The sequence below is a fragment of the Ambystoma mexicanum genome, chromosome 11 (assembly GCF_040938575.1).
Source record: "Ambystoma mexicanum isolate Mex_15411 chromosome 11, UKY_AmexF1_1, whole genome shotgun sequence".
In the NCBI taxonomy this organism is placed as follows: Eukaryota; Metazoa; Chordata; class Amphibia; order Caudata; family Ambystomatidae; genus Ambystoma; species Ambystoma mexicanum.
In genome coordinates this window covers 427,630,501-427,652,549 of record NC_090934.1, presented here as the reverse complement: position 1 = coordinate 427,652,549, position 22,049 = coordinate 427,630,501, and the positions used below count along the sequence as shown (strand labels likewise).

The 22,049-nt window shown below is 46.3% G+C and overlaps 1 protein-coding gene across 3 annotated transcripts in view; it reads left to right on the top strand.

Moving 5' to 3' along the window:
• The window catches only part of MAPK8IP1 (mitogen-activated protein kinase 8 interacting protein 1), a 499,492-nt gene that overhangs the window by 460,538 nt on the left and 16,905 nt on the right, over nucleotides 1–22,049 (top strand). For 2 of the 3 annotated variants that reach the window (XM_069623252.1, XM_069623254.1), the window contains exon 10: nucleotides 1,734–1,807. In XM_069623252.1, coding sequence (XP_069479353.1) covers nucleotides 1,734–1,807 — 74 coding nt within the window. The remainder of the gene's footprint in view (nucleotides 1–1,733; nucleotides 1,808–22,049) is intronic. The other variant, XM_069623253.1, reaches the window with a different exon arrangement.

Sequence of the window (22,049 nt, the reverse complement as noted above, 5' to 3'; positions counted from 1 at the left end):
CCTGGACATTAAATGGGGAGCCAATAGAGTTGGTTGACTCCTATAAATATCTGGGAGTAATAGTAAACCCCAGTCTGGATGGGAAGTTACACCTTCAATTCATCTAGCTTAGGACAGCCAAGGTTACAGGGGCTATTATGTCGCTAACCCACAGAGCTGGAGGATACACATTTGGAACTATTATTAAATTGTGTCTGACTAAGGTGCTCCCCGTTATACTCTATGGGATTGAACTTTGGCGCCATAGGATACATAAGATACTAGCATTACTAGATAGAGGTGTACTCCAGAGACTTTTGTGACTAAACAAAAACACTCCGGCTGAGAACATTATGCTTCAATATAATATTGTGAATATTCTTGCCATAATTGACTAAAACGGTTTACCTATGCATTGGAAAGTAATGAATGCCACACTGGGAATGCTACATTGGTGTCTGAGAGACGTTCTTGGGAGAAAGAGGGATTTTATGAGAACTAGTGGCATCTGTAGACTCTGTCACTGCAAATGTATGGATCAGCAGATCCCCATAACGGTGTATTGTCATTGCTCTATTCAGGGTTTAAGAATGTGACTCGATTGATTTTGAATTAACAGAGTAGAGATCAAAAGTTTGTGCAAAATTTAGTGGACCTTGCTAGTAAATTGTGTGCTGTATCATTGAATTATATGTTGTGCATATCCTGGAGTATGACCAATTTCCATGGTACGCAGAACACTTTCTTGGGAATTCTCATTTGGTCTTCCATAAGAATTAGGCTTAACTGTGCTTAACTACAAACTTAATTGTAGAAGATAATTGGAGCAATACTAACATTTCTTTCTTGACTTTGGACTCAGAACTGATGCATGAATGTATTTTATTTGACGAACTATGTAAGCTAACTGAATCCATATTAAGATTCTCAATTATTTTGATTTTGGATGTAGAGAATGATGCAGATCTTATTGAATGTATTAAAAGTTTACTAAATGCTGGGCTATATAATACTTATAATAAAACAAGAAATGTGCTGGCAATAACAGGCAAATAGTGCGATAACCTGGTCATAGGGTGACATGAATTGACAACACAAAACATTCTCACTATACAAAAGATACAACTGTTGTCTTTTCAATGATTGTATGGTTATTCATGACTGTTTGCCATTCTTTGGTGGGCCTCTGAGGGCATAATGAGCATTGTCTTTTATGAGGCACAGATCCTGCCTAGACGACCCCTGTGTTGACATATTGCTTGGGCCCAAGTAGCCCCAAATGCTTGACCGTTGTGTGGTGCAGGTAAAATGGATATAATTTGGCAAGGGTCTGAGACCATGGGTGACATTAGAGTTATAAAGGCCGAGCACTGCCTCTGGGATGATCAGGTTGGCACTTTGCATTAGAGCAGGCTGATAGAAAGGGCACACTGGAAATGCCTAAGGGCCTTATCTGCTCTCCACAAGGTCGGTTTATATCTCCCATTCCTTATTCCAAACCTGACGTTCTCCAATGCTTTGCAGCATTACTGTTAATTCTGATTTTCCCTGAACTCTTCTTTTGACTACGTTTTAGCCAAAACAACCCTTGATGTGGGAGAGATCATTTAACATAGCTGAGGACTTTGGAAATGGGTGCGGCATGAGGGATGTCAGAAGATGCATGAATGGGTGGGAGATGGAGCAGTGGGGTTGTTCTGCACACCAGTCCTGCTCTTCAACCCCTTCACTTGCCTGTCTGTCTTTTCTTGCAGCAGCTGAACAAGTGCAGCCATTTCTTCCAGTTAAAGAACATTTCCTTTTGTGGCTATCATCCAAAAAACAACAAGTAAGTCTATGGTTTGCACTTACCTGCGCCCACATCACCCTCCTCGTGTTCTGTGTCTCTCCCTTCTTTCCTGACTATGCTCGTGCTTCCTCTTTCTTCAAGGGAAATGCCCTTTCTTCTTCCCTCCTCCTCCTTTCACTGCCTGGATCACTGCTTCCTTCTTGGCATGTTATACTTGTGTGCCTGTCGCTCAAGTTTCTTATCATCTCCTTGCCTTATACTTTATAATGCAGCTCCCCATTACTGGGGACCACGAGCTGCCCTCCTAGGTGTTTCTGAAGGTTGTAAGACCTCGCTCTTGCGACGCTGACAATATTGCAATTTGGATTTCACGGTCTTTGTTATGGGATCAGGCATTCTATCGCTACCTCTGCCATAAAGTGCACAGCAACAAGGTGCTTCCAACTTTTGTATAAATGTGGCATTTTAAAAAGAAAAGGAAACATTGAAAATCTATTTAGGAAAATGTTTGTTCCTTGAAGTAGATAAAGGAGAATCTTGTAAATTATGCAGACTTTAGAATGAATGCTGGGAGTCCCAAAGTTGTAGTGCCCAGAAAAAGTTCACTTCTTTCTACCTTGAATGCAGTGTTAGTGCGACAGAGTCCTTGTCGGCAATCCACATAAGAATCATGAAGTCCAAAAATGATCTGATCGGGTTCACCCTTCTTGTGTGTTAGGATCCCTTCTGTGCAATGCTAATCGAATCTCCGAATAATGACAAGAAAGTGTCCAAGAAAATGATCTTCTCAGTTTAGTTTTCTGCCCTCTGGGACTCTTTGGAAGAAAGGCTAAGAAGATGACCAAGTGACGAGTCTTCTCAGCTTAGGCTTCCATACTCTGGAACTCTATACCATTATACCTGAGACCTGCATTTTTGCTGATATTCAGGCACAAACCCAAACCCTTGTGTTCACTTTCATTACACCCGAGGGACCTTTCATTACACCCGAGGGACCTTCCGCTTAGCGATCGCCCTGGACTATTACTTCTGCTTCCTGTAGGCTGTTATCACCCCATTCACAGGGGGAGAGCTCAGACAGTAACACTGTGGGGGCATGGCTCTGATGTTTCCCCACAGTGGACCTTGTAGCCTTCTAACAGAGCGAGAATGCAGCAAGTTGGGGAACTAGCATGTTATCAAAGACAATAACAATAGCTATATTATATTATATTGTATTGTATATTGTATATCTTATTGATTGCTGTCCTTAGTGTCATTCATTTTAATGACCTCCTTTTGCAGAGTGTTTCTCATGTACATAAGCGCACCATGTTATGCCTCCTACTCAGGATTCTGCATGGTACTATTCAAGCTCCCCTCGCCCACCCTAAATCCAACGTTGCAGCATTTATCTCACCGAGACCCACAACCGATGGGTAGGATACAGTTCATTCTGTGGTGTACACTACATACATGCGCAATATGATAATTGCATATCTTGTAACCCAGTAGTCTGTTGAATCATGCATGAGTGGGTCGCTTTGTGCAAAGCAAACCGAAAATACTGACTTCCCCAATGTTCTCAAGTAAGGGAAGTAAGGCACAGTGGTGTAAAGTGGTTTGCTCGGGGTCATGAAGCTTGGTCAAGTGGGCACGTCAGGATCTAGCCCAGGCTTTCTTGATCTACAGTTACTATTCAGGCTGTGTCTCCTCACAGCCCATCTTTAGGTGAACATCACAGTATAATGCGGTCTGCCTAGTTGTCTTTCAAAAGACACACAAGTGCTACGTGTTCACTAAAGCCGACCTTTAAAGCTTAATGCTTACTTTATTTGTGTGTGGTTACATTAAACCGTTGCAAAAATCATACAATGGTTTCAAATTGCGCCCAGGTCCCTGTGTGCCTTGTTACAGAACTTAAACCTTGACAGTCAACCCGCGAGAATAAGCAACAGAATAAGCACTTAACTTTGTAAGGTATCAGGTGCACAATTCAATCAGCTCCCCTCAGGTGGTTTGCTTAGACTTCCCAATTACCCTTTAGATTTGCAGGCCAACAAAGCATCTGCCAGCAAGATGCTACCAGCGGCGCAAGGGCTGGGTGTGTTTACCCCAGCCATTAGGAAGCTGAGGGCTGGGTTTTCTGACCTTATACCAGAGTTAGTCAATAACGGTTTTAAATGGTGCCGGCACCTTTTTTTTAAACAATTGGTAGAAATAAAAGATGTTTGAGTATCGATCGATCTGCCATCACAGGTGCACACTTTCTCGGGCATGGGGACTTTATTCCAGACTTGCCCAATACCATCTCGATAGGGCGGTATCCCGGTCTTGCTTTGCCCATCTCCCTCCTTTTTGTATCCATATGTAGTTACGTATAAAACCAATGGAGAAGCAGATTTTGTGAGGGAATCATATACTCTCCCCCCCTAAAAAATGTTGGCACATTATTTTCCACACATTTTTAGATGGTAATTTTTGGGGTAAGTGAGAGAAGGTGCAGCGGGTCTCAACCCACGTTTTTCAGTAAAAAATGTGGTTACAAAAATTGACCTTTTTAATTTCAGTCAAAAAAATGCATTGTTGTAACATACAACCCAAATTTTACCTTGATCACTTTTTCTGCTAGGAGACATAAAATGATAATAGAACACGCTTTTAATCAATATAGCTCATTCAATAGGCTCTCATTTCATCATATGTAGGGGCTTAACTGAATGGGGATTTGGGGAAATTCAATCCAAATTCCTTCACAAACTTTCTTTGCCCCCACCTGCCCCAACATCGGCTCACAATAAAAACAATACAAGTTCATGTGATTTACTGTGAACAGTTGGGTTCTAAATTTTAATGTGTGCTTTAGGCTCACGGGTCCATGCTCAGATCTGACGGTCACTAGCAGAGAATCTTTAGAAAGCCCCAGGAGCGGACTCCACATATTATCTTTCAGTATGTCTACATTGCATACGCCCCAGATCTAACATCCATATGAAAGTGAATGGAACACTTTCATGTAGTAAGCCTGTATGAAAGATTTAATCATGCAACCCCATAATCTATTATTAAGAGTTAATGGCTGTAAATGTGGCTTTTCATTTAACTGCCTCCTTGACTGAGTCAATATTGCCTGAAAGACTTGCATACAAAATGATCACCAGATACGAATACATCTCCCGATGTTCAATGTATGCATCTTCTGATGTTCAATGTATACACCTTCTGATGTTCAATGTATATATCTCCTGATGTTCAATGTATGCATCTTCTGATGTTCAATGTATATATCTCCTGATGTTCAATGTATGCATCTTCTGATGTTCAATGTATACACCTTCTGATGTTCAATGTATATATCTCCCGATGTTCAATGTATGCATCTTCTGATGTTCAATGTATACATCTCCTGATGTTCAATGTATACACCTTCTGATGTTCAATGTATGTCCCGCTGATTTAGCAACTCAGCAGTTCTTTCCCTCACAGGACACTATCTTTGTTCCCTGTTTTTGATGTCGGTTAATTCGTTTGGCAGTATTCATATAGACTGTCCAGTTGTATTTCTAGGCGCACCCCCATGTAATCTAATATTGGAGCTATATTCACATATAGCCGGAAGTTGACATACATCCTCTGTACCTTGTATGGGGAAGTGTCTACAATTCCCTAAGAAAGCAGTCATGTCAAATAGGTACAATCGAAACAGGATGGGAACCAGCACACACATCTTTTTCTGGCCATTTTTTTGTAGCGCTCTTTTCGGAGCAGTGACAGTCTATGAAGCAAACCCCAACCAGGTTTGCTCATGTCGGTTTTGCACCACTCCCAATGATGGCAAGGGAACTTCTTTTTCTGCAGGTTATTTCCACAGAGAAACCTGATTAACATTGTCAAAGGTGGACGAGAAGTTGACAAAGCAACAATCTAGCATCGTCCGCCTTGTTGATGCCCTATTGGCCAAGTATACAGGCATGTAGCTATGGAGATGAGTGGACATACCAGATCTAAGTCTGACCTGCTGGATGGGGTGGTTGTTCAAATAAGTCACCCACTTTTTTAAATGATGTGGACCAATTCGACTAAGATTTTCCCCATACTATCTAAAAGAGAAATCATATGGTAGTAGGTGGGATTTTCTTTCATGCCTCTCTTATGGGCAGGTATTAGCATATAACTCAGGGATTGTCCTGGTATATATTACATCAATGCACCATACTTGGACGAATGGTAGTGCCACCTCTTTGCCAACAGCAAGTCGAGACAATTGACCACATCGGTGTGACTGTGAACACGCAAGGTAAATGAGTAATTTGGTTTGAGAATAACGTGAACAAATGTAACAAATGGCTTAGCCAATATGATGGCACGTTTGGGGAGTTAATGTCATTGTACGACTGGGATGTCAGTCTCATGATTGCACAAGTTATTATGACAATGCAGCGGTACCGTGTTTTCTTTACTACTATCAATAAGAATGCTGGATTATATGATGTTAACATCGCCAACAGCAAATAAGAGCTCCGTAGGGAGATTCAGTGTCTTCAAAGATCGGACGGTCATACTTGGAGTGCAAAGAAGCAGCTCATTAATAAGAGTTGCACTCAATATAAAAACTGGCTGTTTATTTATGAACACAATCTAAAGAACGCCAACTAGAAGTTCCTCTTTGCAGTGTTGCAGAAAAATGATAGTAAAATGTTTTGGGGGCACTATAGGAAATTGACTGTGTAGGTGGTCCCAGTAGAACTGAATCCTCTTTCGGAGGATCAATAGCTTAGTCATGTTAGGGGTCTGTATTGTGAGCAGTCTATAAGGGACAGTGTACAGGAAAAGTACATGTATATCCCCTAGTTTGAAACAGGATTTGAGAGGGATGATGTTGAGCTGGCCATTAAATGTATAAAGGACTCGCGTGCACTTGGACCTGACGGTCTTGCAAATGCAGTTATGAGAGAAAATCTGGAACAATGGGCGTCTCATTTAACCCTGGTCTTTTGGTACATCTTTGAGTCTGCCATTATTCCAGGCAGCTGGCAGTAAGCAGTATTGATCCCCGTGTTCAAGAAGGGCTCCAGACTGGACCCAGTGAATTACAGGTTCCGTGCAACGTCAGATTTGTTAGGATCAATCTTTGTAAGCATCTTACAGCGGCACTTTAAAAAATGGGTGGACTGCGGGGGCCCTGTTAAATACATTATAAACTGGTTTCAGAAGGGGAAATAATACATCACTTAATGTTTGGAAGCTAAACTATGTGATGACCAAAGTATCGAGAGCTGCAGACAAGAATGTATTTATTTGTTACATCGACTATGCTGCAGCATTTGACTGGGTTTTACGAGCATTTCTATGGGATAAACTCACTCACTGGGGCATCGATCCCTCGTTACTGTACTTTATAAAATCTATGTTCTTTAACACCACAGTAATGGTCAGACTTGACCAACAGGGACACGTTGCATGATCCATCCCCACTAATCGAGGACTAAAGCAAGGGTGCGTGTTAGCACCCCTGATATTTAATCTTTGTCGCTGATATGTACATAGCTCTACAATCGTGTTGTAATTTCCCACCAGTTATTTGAGAGGACCGGGTCCCGTGGTTGACCTATGCCAACAACATGGTTATATTAGATCAGAACCCCATGGGCATCCAGCCCTTCCGGGAGGCCTTGTATGAAAATGCCACCAATAACGGGATGCAAATGAATCAGAAAAATTCCAAAATAATGATTGTAGGAAAGCGGACGAACATGAATACAAACTTTAACTGGAAACTGGGGAAGGAGTCCTTAGAGGTGGTGAACCTTTATATCTATCTTGGTATTCCTATATCACCCCCCTCAACCCATTCCATCTATGAGACATACATTGCCAATAAGGTCTCTATAAAGTGGGCAGCTGTGAACTTTATCACTAGGAAGGGAGCAGGCAACATTAATGGCTACATGGAAATCCTTAGAATAAGTTTAACACCAGAGATACATTATGGACTGGAACTACTCACTTTGTGTCTGGATAACGAGCTGGACTGCGTGGAGGGCAAGTTGGTAAATCTACACTGGCTATTGCAAAGACTGTACCCGTCGAAGCACTGAGGTAAGAGTTGGGTACCCTCTGTCTTGCAGCCCAGTGGCTGATTTTACATTGTACATTTTATGTAAAGTTATTGCAGAAGGATATTGAGGCTAACTCTTTATTAGAGCTGCTTTTAAATGAAGTCAAACATAATTGCTAGAATGCTCTTTTTATTTGTTAGATCTAGAGCAATCCGTTGTGTAGCATCTTTCAATAATTTCCTTTTCCTTACCAACAGAGGTAAATTCCCACCAATTTACTGCTCTGCTTAAGCTCAAAACAAAGATTTGAGATCAGTAGTCAAACACGTTGAAATTAATTGAAATTAAGCACGAAGAAATAATATTTTGAATACTCCAAAACTCCACAAACCTGAGTGGACGGTCACGAGGGATTGGGAGAAGGATACTCAAGGGCGATGCATGATATTACCCCATTTCCAATAATACCCCAACCCACTCTCCCTCAGCCTTCATGGGATATTTTCAATGTCACCCCATCTCCCCATTTCCAACAACTACTGAGAAGAGGAGGAGGCAACTAAGAGCAGTAAATATTACCCATAGAAACAACATGGGGGAAGAAAGGGAAGCCTATTATAGAAAGAACTCAAGTTGTCCCACTAATAGAGTCAGGCAGGGTCAGCCATTTAAAAATGACCATTCACACCTGACTCCACTTGACTGTTTTATCAACTATAAAAGTTGAGGAGAGCGAGCTGGGGATGTTGTCCGGACTAGAGGCCAAGGAGCAGAGAGCAGTAGGGCCTGCAGCATGGAGGACAGCGTACCGAAACGCTGGGCCGATGTTTGTTAGGGGCTGCCGCGTGGCTAGGGAGCCGTGCCTCCAAGTAGCCAGAGCAAGTTAGCCTGCATCCTGCAGTTGGTGAAATGTCCTTCTGTCTGAGGGGCAGGTGGTGAGACCCTGACCTCAACCCTGTGTAACCAGAGAGACGGCTCATCAACACGACGATGCCCAGTGAGTTCCTTGTCAATGAGAGAGAAACTCTGGAGTATGCGGTTGATCAGAGCGGGAGAAAGACGCAGTTTGTAAAGCAGCACAACATGGAAAAGAGAGATAAAGTTTATAAAGTGACATGAAGCGGAGAGCGAGAGGAAGCTTAAGAACGCTGTTTAAGGAAAGCAGGAATAAGAAACAGGCACTAGTGGTGCAGAAGTAAAGTAAACACATTTAAAGTGTGACACAGGAAGAAAACAAACAGGTGCAAGTGTGCACATTAAGGAAAGGAAAGTGTGTAAAGTGTGCAGAGGCACTGGAAGAAAATTCACAGGTGTAAGTGTGCACCTTAAGGAAAGGAAAGTGTGAAAAGTGTGCAGAGAAATGGGAAGAAAACACGCAGGTGCAAGTGTTCACACTAACCAGGTGCAAGTGTGCACGTTAAAGAAAGTGTGCAAGAGACACAATACTGATAAAACAAAGCATAGGAGGGTGCAAAAGTGCACAAGAAAGAAAGGAAACAAAGAAAAGCAAGAAAAGGGTACAGGAATGTTCGCTCAGCTATCACCCATTCAACAGACCTCGCCAACCTCATCACCACACACAACCTTGATGGCATCTTCATCACCGAGAACTGGCTGACACCCATCCCCACCCACATCATAGACGTCCTGTCCGCAATGGCTATAGCATCCAACACGGAGACTGACTGAAAAAGACAGGTCGGAGGACTAGAAGTCGTCCACAAGACCTCATGGCCCTGCACCAGACTTGACATCAACAACATTGGCTCCTTTTGAAGTCCCCTCCTGCTACGTCCTGCTCTCCCTGATGGATGCAGTCACCTCCCATCTCATCTAGAGCCCACCCAAACCCAACACCACCTTCATCAGAGACTTCACCGACCTGGTCACCACCATGTCCCTCACGCATGCCAAAAACATCTTCCTAGGTGACTTCAACCTCCCAGGCAACAAGGCCACCAAACCGATGAAGGAAGCTCTCCTCTGACTTCTTGACACCCTCAGCCTCACACACCACACGAAAGACCCAACACATGAGAAAAGTGAAGTCCTCGACCTAATCATCACTGCACTATCTTCCCTCCACTACATGGTCCCCTCTCCCACTTGACTGTTCCAACCACACATAGCCGTTCCTTTCAACATCCTTCACACCACCACAATTAAGCACTCCCAGCAGAAGCCCATCAGACAAGCCTTCAGGTCCTCCAAGAACTTCCAGGTGGAAGCCCTCACGGAAAACTTTGCTAACCTCCACCTTACATGGACCCAACACCCCCAACCGAACTGTGACCCTCTACTGGAAGCACTCAATACCACCCTTTCAGCATTCATCGACCGACACGCGCCTCTGAAACAATGCACCTGCAAACCGAAACCATCAGCACCCTGGTAAACGCAAAAGCACTCATCCTCTGCAAAAGAATCATCAGGAAACAACCGAAAACCTGGCACCACTCCAGAACCGCATCTGACCTGGCGCTCCTCCAGGAATGCTGAGCAACCCGCAGACAACCCATCAACACAGTCAAGGCCTCCTACTATCAGAACACCACAGCAGAAGCAGACAGCAAAAGCAGAGCCCTCTTCAAAGCGGTCAAGCACTTCATCAACCCGCTGCCCGCCCCTGCCATACCACACACAGCCCAAAAATCCATTGCCAGCAACACTTCTATCTACAAAAACCGCAAGATTCGCCAGAACGTAGACACCAGATCTGCATCCACAGACCCACCTCATGTCCCTCCACACCCTGGACAACATTCAAAACACGATCAACAGAGGATCTGTTAGAAACCCTGGCCTTCCTCAAAGCCACATCGTATACAGACAACATCTTCCCAGCATCCAACCTCAAGACCCTACCCACAGAAGCTCTCCTTCCCTACCTGGAGATCATCAACAACTCCCTAAATCAAGGCACCTTCCCATCAACCCTAAAGATATGACAAAGCTTCCCTCTACTAAAGAAACCCACTCTGGATCCCGATAACCTAGGTAACTATTGCTGTAGGTTGGCACCCCTGACAGGCACTGCTCTTGGGCATTGACCTGTTCCCTGTCCTTTGCCCTGTATTTTTTCTGCTGGTATGGTCACTGTCCGCTAGTATGGTCACTGTGGTGTCCACAAGCATGGAGGATTGACAGCGACCTTCCAACTCCTTGTGCTCCCTGAAAATGGATAACCAGCATTGCCCTGCCCACCTGAATCATCAGGTTTATGAATACCAATGAGGTGGCCAAGGATGCAGAGACCCTAGCCATTGCACACTGTAGCTGCTGGATTTTGGACTATGGCGACTGACAGTTGAAATAATAAAGTTGCCAAAACATCACATCATAATTGTGTTCTGGAAATGCATCGGAGGGACAGGGCCTCCGTATCCTTATCCTTTACTGCTTTTTATCGTGTGTTCTGTCGTGTTTTCCGCCCAGGAGTTCATGTGGGACTCCTGGCGGTGCAGCTCTCTCTCTTTTGGTTTGGTGAACGGACCTGTGGGATACCCTTATGGCACCCATGGGTGGGGGTACAACCCTGTGCCCCTAGTGTATGTTTTTGGGCACCTGTGGGTGGCCCGCAGAGCAGGGTATGGGCTGGTGGCAGCTCCATGCTGAATTTGACAGGTGCGCAGAGTATCCTCCATTTTGGGATACCCCGGCCCTGCCATTGGGATCAGTTGATTCCTGATGGAAAACAAGATGGTCCCTGTGGCCTCTTGCTTTCTATTACCTATTACCTTGTTTTCCCAAACTCCTGGGAAGCCCTGACTCTGTCCCTTCCCCCTGACTGGCTGTTGGGTGGAAGTTCCATATATGATGTTGTTGTGAAGGCCCGGTCAGACTAGCTGGAGCCTTCCCAGTGATGTATGTTGTGGGTACCTCCTGTGGGTGGGACCCGGGTGAATAGAGTGTGTGACGAATATGCATTCTGTGTTGTGGATGTCTAGTATCTGGTGGTTGACACAATGACTGAGACAGCCCTGCCCGAAACCGGTATGAATGCAGTTGGGAGTGTTGAATGGCTCGGTATGTGTCCCAATACACATAACTTGTTGTGTGTGTCTGGAGAGAAGTGAATGGCCTGACTACCTTGTGTGCCTGATTGGCTGCCTGCCTGCATGAATGGCCTTAGTCGTGATTGGGTGCTTGAGTGTGACCAGGCAGAATGAATGGGAGATCAATAGTATATCTGGGGACCTCTCATTGCTAGGAATCGTGTTCAGAAGCTGAAGTCCACTACGATGAGTAACTGGAGTAACTGAAGCTTGACCTTGAAGCCCCGCTGGACGAGAAGAAGTGCTGCTGCTCTCTTTCACAATCTGAAAGCTGCTGTGTCTCCAAGGACTGACCCAGAGAGGACCTGGTAAGGCGCCCTCTTCCCGAGCTACGAGGGACCATCGTGCACAGCTGATCTTTGCCAACGCTCTCTGGTAGACAGACCTTTGACAGGCTGCCGACTCGAGACGTGGACTGCTGCGGAATCTCAAAGAGAAGCACCCGGACTGTTGTCCGCCACTGTCGATGACCGCCGTCGCCGACCGGAGCCGCCGTGCTCCTGTTTGCTTAAGAACTTCATTTGATCATCGGACGCTCTCGTCTGCATCGTAACCTGCTTTATCCCGCTGGAAAAGGCCCGGCCGTCGATGCGCCGAGGAGCATTCGCCGGTGGGTTTCCAGCCACCTAAAGACCACAGAGACACCGACGACTCGACGCCCTTGCTGGGCCACAGTTCTTCTTCATCTCTTTGCGGTCCAGAACTATCGTCATCGAGGTGCCCCGGATGCCTCTTCCTTGCAGAACGCCAACGCTCTGTCGTCGGCGAGCACCGCTAGGAACGAAGCTGCCACTTCACCGCCGTAGTTCAACCTGTTCACCGTCGGACGTTCGACGACCGTGACTCCTGCTTTAAAGGGAGGGCACTCAAGAAGGGCCGTCGATTCCCCGACACCGAATGCCGAGTTCCTCGACGCCTCTCGACGATCCGTGGCTCCTGCTTTAAAGGGAGTCACTCAAGAAGGATTGGTCGACGCATCTTCGGAGAACTCTACTCCACCAGGTACATTGGGGGGGTAAAACATTAATAGGAGGAAATAAGACTATTGAACAATATATGGACTGGGCTTGTGCTATATATCTTTATTTATAGGTTGCCCAGGTGGGGGGGATCTCCACACAGAACTGTGCCTAAGGGTATGGGTCAGCATTCTGCCTATTGTTTCAACCATCTTGCGTTCCTTCCTATCTCTATTGCTGGTTTCCTCGTTATTGATCTGTGTGACATTTTAACCGTACAGTTGATGCACTTTAATGAGATTTGATAACATTGGTGTTACCACTTTAGAATTGTATATATTTATCATTGTTGATTTCCGAGTACAAAGTGTGTTATGGTGATCATGTACATACCTTTGAATATTGATTATATAAAGACTGTGTTTTCAGTAATACAGTGTGTGGACATTCCTTTGTGGGGGTTCGGGGACTACACTGTACTTAAGAACCAGCCTGCATCACCTCCTGAGAAGCTAGGCCTTGATTGCTCGTCCATTGCTACCGTAATAGAGAATCTTGGCTGTGGTCTACCATATAGAGAGCGGAAGTACAGACCCCCCCTACCAGTCTTTACACTAATCAAACTGAGTCTGAGACAATAAGTGCCAGGACTCAAAAATAAGTGCCAGGGTGGAGGCACTTGCAAACCCCACCTCCCCCACAAATTAAGCACTGACGGAAACCCATTTGACTTCTTTTAAAAACTTGTTCATGTTGAAGTTTGTATCCCTGGTCGATTTTAAGTGTACCAATTGGATAGCATAACATATAGCAATGACTTGTTAAAGAAAAGCAAAAGTGGAACGTGGAATTCAGGTGGCCCAGAGAGAGAGGTCTGCTCAACTTAATTTGCACAAATAAAAATCAGATGACCGCAGGAAACAGCTCAAGCTATTTCATGATGCGAGTAGCTCGCCCACACCAGTTTTATTCTTTCCATTTAGGCACATGTCATTGAGCCCCCCGCCCCCACATCATTAACTAAGGACCACAGTTACTAGAGTTCATAGAAAGACACAACTTCGAACAACCATTCCAAGATTGACAAATATCTCAACATAAGAATCATCCTGACCCAATCCTGGCTTTTTAGTTAAATTTGTTGTGCATGCCTGGATATGTAGTTCTGTTTCCTTCCATGATTATAGAATAGAGATGGGCCTTCATGCCCCATCATGCATAGTGATGCGGACTAGAAAGCCAGGACTGAATGCTTGTGACTGAAATTGAAGCTAGTTGGCAATTAACCTACTCTTGCTGGAAAAGGAAAGCCTTCAGGGCTCTGCTATGGCCAACTAGTCCTGTTTTTTCTTTGCATTCTGGGAGTTGCAGTTTTGTTGGGACTAAGATCCAGAATGCCAAAAAACAAAAGAGGACTGGTTGATTTCTGAGACCTCTGAACAGGACTAGTTGGCAAGTCTGTACCTGAGGAGCTGGCTTAGTCACTGGTGTGTTGGGAGGCACCTGCCTGGCCCGTACCTCCAAGTCACTGGATGAAATAGTAATTTGGGAAGTCATACCAGTAGTCCAGGTTGGCATTCGCTGTATGCCCCTTCCACCAAGCGGCAGCTCACTGGGCATCCTTGGGGCTTGCAACACAGTCACGGTTCTGGCCGGCCATAGGGAGCATCCAGCTCCCCAACCGTGCCATCAGGTTTATGGAGCCCATCTCGAGAATATGGCCGTTCTCTGAAACTTTGTTCCTCTGCCAGCGTAATTACAATATCCAAACCCTGGCTGATGGCACTGGCAGAAGGTAGCCTGAGCTCTTGAGAGGCCTGGCTGTCTCCACTCACGCTGCTGGTCTCTGTAGCAGCAGTCACCTCCCCATTCTCCAGTTGCCCAATCCATGTCTGCCTGTTCTGGTTTCTAGGCTTCCTTTTCTTCTTAAAAGTGGGATACCTCTGAATTAAGAGGACACAGTTCAAGAGGAAGAGTTGAGCCACTCAGGGGATCAGTAGGGTGAGGGCAGGCTGGAGGGGCAGGGTCTCCCCTGAACCGGGGGCTGTGGGGGAAGCATTGATCCTTGCCACAGCAGGAAGGGAGTCACAGTCACCATTGCATGTGTGGGTCTGCTGGTTATTTGGAAAACAGGAAAGTGGGAGGCGCTGGGAACATTCTAAAAGTATTGGAAGCGTGTGCGGGGCAGGGAGGGGCATGACCCTTGCTAGTTGCTTGATTCTGTATTCCAGAAGCAAGGTTCTAAGCTACAAGGGATAGCGCCTCTACTTGTTGGAAGCACTTTTAAGTGCAATTTTGCAAGCATGGTCGACGATTGCAGTTTAGCCTTACTTTGTGTCATCAAGTTTCTGATTCTGGGTTGTCAATCAGGAACCTACTGCATTCTGGGTGATATAAGCGTGGTTCAAAAGCAAACTTCAACAAAGCAAATACCAGCAAAGTCGCCACTATAAACATTATCCTGGTGGGCATGTGACCATCTAAACCTCAAATAGCATTCTGATATGTGGAATGGGTGAAAGATAAAGCAATACACAGAATTAGCTAATTAAATGGTAACATGTTGTCCAAGGCGTGTATCTTTTCCAAATCTGCCCTGAGCACAGTTCCAGAGAGCAAGCACAATAGACGCCATTTCAGATCATAAAGTGGTGCCTCTCTGGTGGAGGTCCTGTTGAGGCCGAAAGGGGTGGGGTTGTAGGGGATAGTCCTGTATTCACCAAACTGTGCAAGTGCAATTGGGAAACAGGTGAAAGAATGATCAGCTATTAAACCCAGCCCCTGGAAGGTGAGTGAGGGGCCGTGCGACTCGTGCACCAAGTAAGTGTTTACATGTTGATGGGTTTTGTACTGGTTATGCAAATCGTGTCTATGAGGAACGGGTCTATGAGGAATTCTTACATGGGCCAGCACAGCGCACCACACGCCGGCCAGAGCTGCACAGCTCACCAAGGCCTCTGCAGCAGGCCTGCTCACTCAGACACAACTTCTAAGAGTGCCGGTGCTGAAGAAAGGGTGGCATTGTTCACCCCCAGCAAACACCGGCACAAATTAAGCACTGTTCTACATTAGTGTGTGGGAATCGGCAACCTTGTCTTATATTGGTTCAAGTCCTACCTCGCCAACCGCCAGCAGTTTGTTCAGATGGACTCCTCTAGTTCGCCAATGCTACCCGTCACCTGTGGAGTCCTGCAGGGTTCTATCCTTGCCCCAGAGATCTAGTTACACACAACATCCACATCCACCAGCGTGACGACAACACACAGCTATACCTCAAGATCAACTCCATCAAGGACATCCATAGGCTCAAAACCTGCCACTCGCAATTCCTACTCCTCACCAACAACACTGAATACCCAAAAATACAGACCTGGCTATCAATCAGGAACTCTGAGGGATTCACACGTGAGCTCACCTCCTGTGCCAGGTCCCTCTGGTTCCACATCAACAAACACCTCTCCTTCAAGACACACATAGCTAAGAAATCTCAGGCAGCTTGGTATCAGCTCTCCCTCCTGTGAAAAGTCAAGCCCTTCCTCCCTCCGGACAGCTTTAGATCCACTGTTAAAATACTGATCCTATCTCACCTGGATGGGAGCAATGCACTCCTCAAAGGCCTCCCGTTGTCCTCCATTGTGCCCCTGAGAAGTGTCCTACACGCGGCTACATGCCTCATCAAGGGTCTACACATATATGACCACATCACCCCACCCTCATTGACATTAACTGGCTCCCACTGCATGTACAAATCACATTCAAGTCTTGCTGCATCATCTATTAGGCAGTCTCCCTCACGTCACCCAGCTACTTTGCGGAGAAACTCAGTATCTCCGGTAGACAGCGCACCACCAGAAGCCAGGACACATGCAGACTTGAAATCCGCTGCTGCAAAAAGGAAAGGATCAGAAAACAAGCTTTCTCTGCCCATATCCCAAGACTATGGAACCTCCTCCCCATCAGCATCAGACTCACCCCCACGCTCCTACAATTCAGAAAAGAACTCAAGACCCACCTCTTTAAGGAATCTCTATGCCTCAATACCTAGGCCATCACATTGCACATTAAGACCCTCTTGTTCAATAAAACTCCTGACTAGTCATCTTAATTAGCTCTACAGATCCTACCCTGACTCTTGTGTGGATCCCTTCTCCTCTCTGTTGTGTTGCTTTATTTGTCTTGTTTGTGTTCAAGAGCTTTGAGGCCCATGGGCGACATAGTGCTTTACACAAATTAATTCCATCAATTAAATCAATCGCCCCTGGTGCCACCTGACTCACTAGATGCCACATGTCCCTCCCCTCCCTGTCACCCAGTACAGCTGTACCCCTCCTCTGTGCCCCTCTGTATCCCACCCCCCACTGTATATCTGTTCTGTTGTTAACTCTGAAAAGTGCTCTGTTATGCATCTGTACTGTTTTATACCTCTGTAAAGCGGTCTGTTATGGATCCATATTGTAGTATACCTCTGTAAAGCACCCTGTTGCTTCTCAAAGCCAGGTCTGTGCTCAATAAATACAATAATAATAATATTATTATTATTATTATTATTATTATTATTATTATTAACACTGGAGGAAGCACTGTTGAGGAGTCTGAACTCAATGGACCAGCGCCAGATGCACCTGGCAACGCTTGCCAACACTCAGGTCATCCACCTCTAGGCCAAGCGGGACTGGTTCCATGATGCCACAGGCAGGGCCATGTACCGTGACTGACGTTAGGCGGTTGCAACATCTGACACCCTGGCTGTATACAGACAGAGGGTGCGGGAAGTAACGGAAGGCATCTCAGCTGGCCAAGGCTATGCAGGCCACCATGCAGTTGACCCTGCAATAAATCCAGGGCCAGAGTCTGATCCAGCTACATCACCCCCACAAAGGCCTCGTTGCCCAACACTCCTAGGCACCGCTCGGGGCACTTTCTAGCTCCAACTGTCTGGACATTTGTAGATGGGCACAAGGGTGTGTTGGGGATGGTCTTGTGGGGAAGGTGTGTTGGGTGGCTGCACATTTTCACATTATGCAATGCTAGGACATTCCTTTCTGTGTACATGTGTTTAATTCTTTATGTGACAATGTTGTCAGTGGTGCAAAGCATGTGGAAAGAAATTTGCTAAAAAACATTGTCCATGAGTACTTGACGAACCATACGTTCATCGTGGACCTCCTCTCGCCCACTACATGCCAGTGCAATACCCACAGGCAGTGTGTCCACATCAGGGGGTAGACGGATATTCCGCCTGAGGCACATGTTGTGCAGCATGGCACAGGCAGGCACTATTTTCCCAACCTTTTCAGGCCTATACATCAATGCCCCTCTATTCCGGTCTAGGCAGCGAAAACAAGCCTTCATGAGGCCAAAGGTCTTCTCAACGCAGAGGCTGGTCCGGACGTGTGCCTCATTGTAGGTCACCTCCTGTGGTGTCTATGGATCCCGCACAGGTGCCATGAGCCACGGTAGCTGAGGGTATCCATAGTCACTTGCAAGCACAAAAGTTAAATGTGTCAGTCACAGACTATTGTGGATGTGTTGCCTTTTACTACAACATGTTAATGGACATTCTGTGCATGCCTACTGAGCACTATATGTCTCACAATCACAGTACTTGCATGAGGATGCATTCAGTATTTACATTGTTGTGTAACACCATGCACCCAGCTTACTGTCTGCAGTTGTCGCTTTCACGGTCTGTTAGTCATGGCAGAATGCCATGGTGCCTCTTTTGGGCCTGTGTGTTGCTTTCATGCATACGCCCTGATGGTTGGTTAGTTGCACATTGCTTGTCAGTAGTGCCGCACAATGTAATTGTGTGATGGCACTTGTGCTCACCCATTATCCACGTCCATTGCCCTCTGTGCCTCTCCATGTATCCAGCTAGTGTACTATTGTGCAGGACCATGGCATCATGGGTGGAACCAGGGAGGCAGGCACAGCAGTATGTGATGTAGAGGCCAGGATCGCAGGGGACCTAGGTGTTGAGGGAGTGATGCTGCTTCCTGTTGCAGTAAACCTCTTCATGTGTCTTGGGGGCCACCAACGCCATATGTGTGCAGTTCAGGGCAGGAATGACGTTTGCCATGTGGGCCACAGCATAAAACCGTGCCTTCATGGCATGATCCTGTGCCAGTGTTTGCTGGGATACATGGTTCAGGAGGGCTTCCAGCACTCGTCCAAATATGATTGAAAATGTGGGCTGCCAAATGCCATGCAGCATGACCACGGAGTGCTGGAAGGTGTCAGTTCCCAGAAATTGCATGACGGACACTAGCTTCAGCAGCAGGGGCACAGATATTCTAATGTTTATCCTGCTCACTAGGTCCTCCTCGATTACAGTGCACAGCACACTTATGGTCTTCCTGTTCAGCCGGAACAGGGTGACCAGCTGTTTATCTGTGAGTGTCCAGAGTGAGGGCCTTATCCTGGGTATGGACACTCACCTTCCATGGTGTCCCCCCCTCCTCCTCTCTGCACCCTGTGACCTGTGCTGGTCTTCCTGCCTCTGTAGGTGAATGTGCAGCATGAGCAGCTGCATGTCCCAGTGTGCAATGGCTGGTAGCAGCATGCTATTGGAAGGTGTGTTGGGAAACAAGTCAGAGCTGGCTCCTCCAGGCCCACTAGAGCACACTACGCCAACCAACTTTACACCCCCTTGGCCAAGCGCGCCAAGGCTGGCGGGACCAGCTTTCCGTTCATCGCCTCTAGATAATGGAACGCCTTGCCACCACACTGAGGATTGAACCCTCTCATACTGCCTTCCGCAAAGCCTTGAAAACGAGGCTATTCACCTAAACCACACACACTCACCAGCACCACTGCTAGCTCTTACCTGAGGGTACACTACGATACCTTACTAGTAGTAGCCGGTTCACCTGTAACCCTTGAACCACCTAAAACGCCATGTTCTAATTTCTCATTCCACTGTAACCAGCAACGCTTGTACATATACTTGTCGGTACCAGGTTCCCCTCTAACCCTTACGAACCTTGGACTGGCTATTTCTGTTAATTCCTCTGAAACTAAGAAAGCCACCTTTTAACAGTGGAAAAGGTTTTTTGCTCCCGGTTATCTTGGTTATAAAGATTTGAAATGATATCCATAACACTTTGGTTGGTACGAAGTGATTCGTTTATTTGTGGTCAGCCGACACGTGTTTCGACCCGTAGGGTCTTTCTCAAGGCTAGTCTGGTTGCTGATTGCCCTCAGTGGGGTGTTGTTCAATTTGGAACTGTCCTTGCGGCAGTCCCGGCTCCTATTGGGCCCTGTGTGTTGTGTCTGCGTCCCTGGGCAGTCCCAAGGACAGTTCCAAATTGAACAACACCCCACTGAGGGCAATCAGCAACCAGACTAGCCTTGAGAAAGACCCTACGGGTCGAAACACGTGTCGGCTGACCACAAATAAACGAATCACTTCGAACCAACCAAAGTGTTATGGATATCATTTCAAATCTTTATAACCAAGATAAACGGGAGCAAAAAACCTTTTCCACGTACCAAACAGGGGCTCAGGCTAAACCCCTAAACAGCTCCTGTGATCTTGCCAAACTCACAAACTAAATATAACTGTTGCAAAGCACAGGCAGGTTCCATTCCTAGAAGCCTCAACCCACACCACCTTTTAACAGCACTGCGATGCCTAAGGGCTGCTTCGTGCGCTTTATAAATCTAAAAAATAAATAAATAAAATAAATAAGGCGTGTGCCTAATGTAGTCCTCTTCAGTGGCTTCATTTCTGGTACCTGCCTGCAGTAAACTGCACTGTGTTTGTGGTAGAATTATTGCCCCTTTTCGGCAGCATTTCAACTTGTAATATGGTGGAAATACTGTTCTTAATCATGGCGGTAAATCGCTGGTGGAATTTGCCTTGGGGCTATTTCCGTCATATGTTGGCTGTAATATCGCCAGCACTAATTCTGCCGGGTCTAATTCCGCATGTGGAATTAGCGTCAACTCATGATTCAGCAGTATGTTGAAAGCGGCGGTAATTGCAATACCGCCACTTTTTACATATACCACCAAACTCATAATGAGCCCCATTGTGTCTGCCCTCCGCGTTGCTCCCTTGTTACCCTGCCCACGGTCAGAGCATGAGCTAGCTGGGGAACGATACAAGGGCCTGCACACAGAGAGAGAGCTCGCATTTGCACGCATTGGTGCTCAGCTGCATTCTGGGCATTAGGCAAGAGAACAGGCTCACATTCATGCCCCCTTTACATGTGCTTCTATCTTTTGTCTCTCACAGAGTGGGAGGCAGAGATGTCAGCTGCGTTGGAGGATCAGAGGAGCTGTGACCTCTCCTGTAGTGCATATCTTCTGTCCCCACCACCCCTGTCATGAGTCCGTCTTGTCCTGCCAAGCGAAGAGCTTAAGCAAGGGTTTGAGGAATGGTATCAGCAAGTGCATGATGGGAGATGGAAGATAAAATGAGGTTGCATGCCTGCCATAGCATTAGAACATCAACTGACATAGCACCAAATCCTGCGGGCCTCAGGGTGCCAAAGCTTCAGAGCTTCACAACCCAGGTTTATTGGAGTGGAAGTAGGAAGGGGAGAGAAGGCTTACGTCATGAAAGCACAAGACACTCAGATTGTGAAGCTGGGATCACCTCCCCAAGCCCCTCCCCCATGTCCAAATGTTGCGGCAGCCGTGTGCCTGGTGCTGATTGTTGGGTAAACCTTGACCTCCAGGTTAAAACCGTGATAGCCAGAAAGCCGGATGTTTTGACGAGATTACAACCCTGAGCCTTATGGTTCTGATACGATGGAGGATGTGGGTCCTTAAGGTCAGAAGCTATGGCATCCATTAGCCCTTACGATGTGAAGCTGTAACTGCCCTGAGCCCTCAGGCTCTCAATCACTATAGCACTGGGCTCCCAGGTGAGTGCATTCTTCAGATACAGCACTGGGCTATCATGAGTGCATGGCTGTAGACAATGTCGGGGGAAGATGAGGGAACTGAAAATCTGTACTCCAGTCCCCATTTCATGTGGCTCTCTAGTTATTCTCGAATGCATTATCAAACCATGCATATTTCTCTTACAACCTCACCCCACTTTTTAAGGTTCCTTCCCTCCTACTTCCCTATGCCCCTTCTCTACCCTTTCCCCTCTTCCACCTTAGGTGCAGTACAGGAACCTGCATACATGGGTACTCCGGCTCTGTTGTTGTGACTGTCCTGGCTTTTAGGATGTGACAGCCCTGGACTCTCTGGCTGTAAAGGCAGTAAAAGCCCC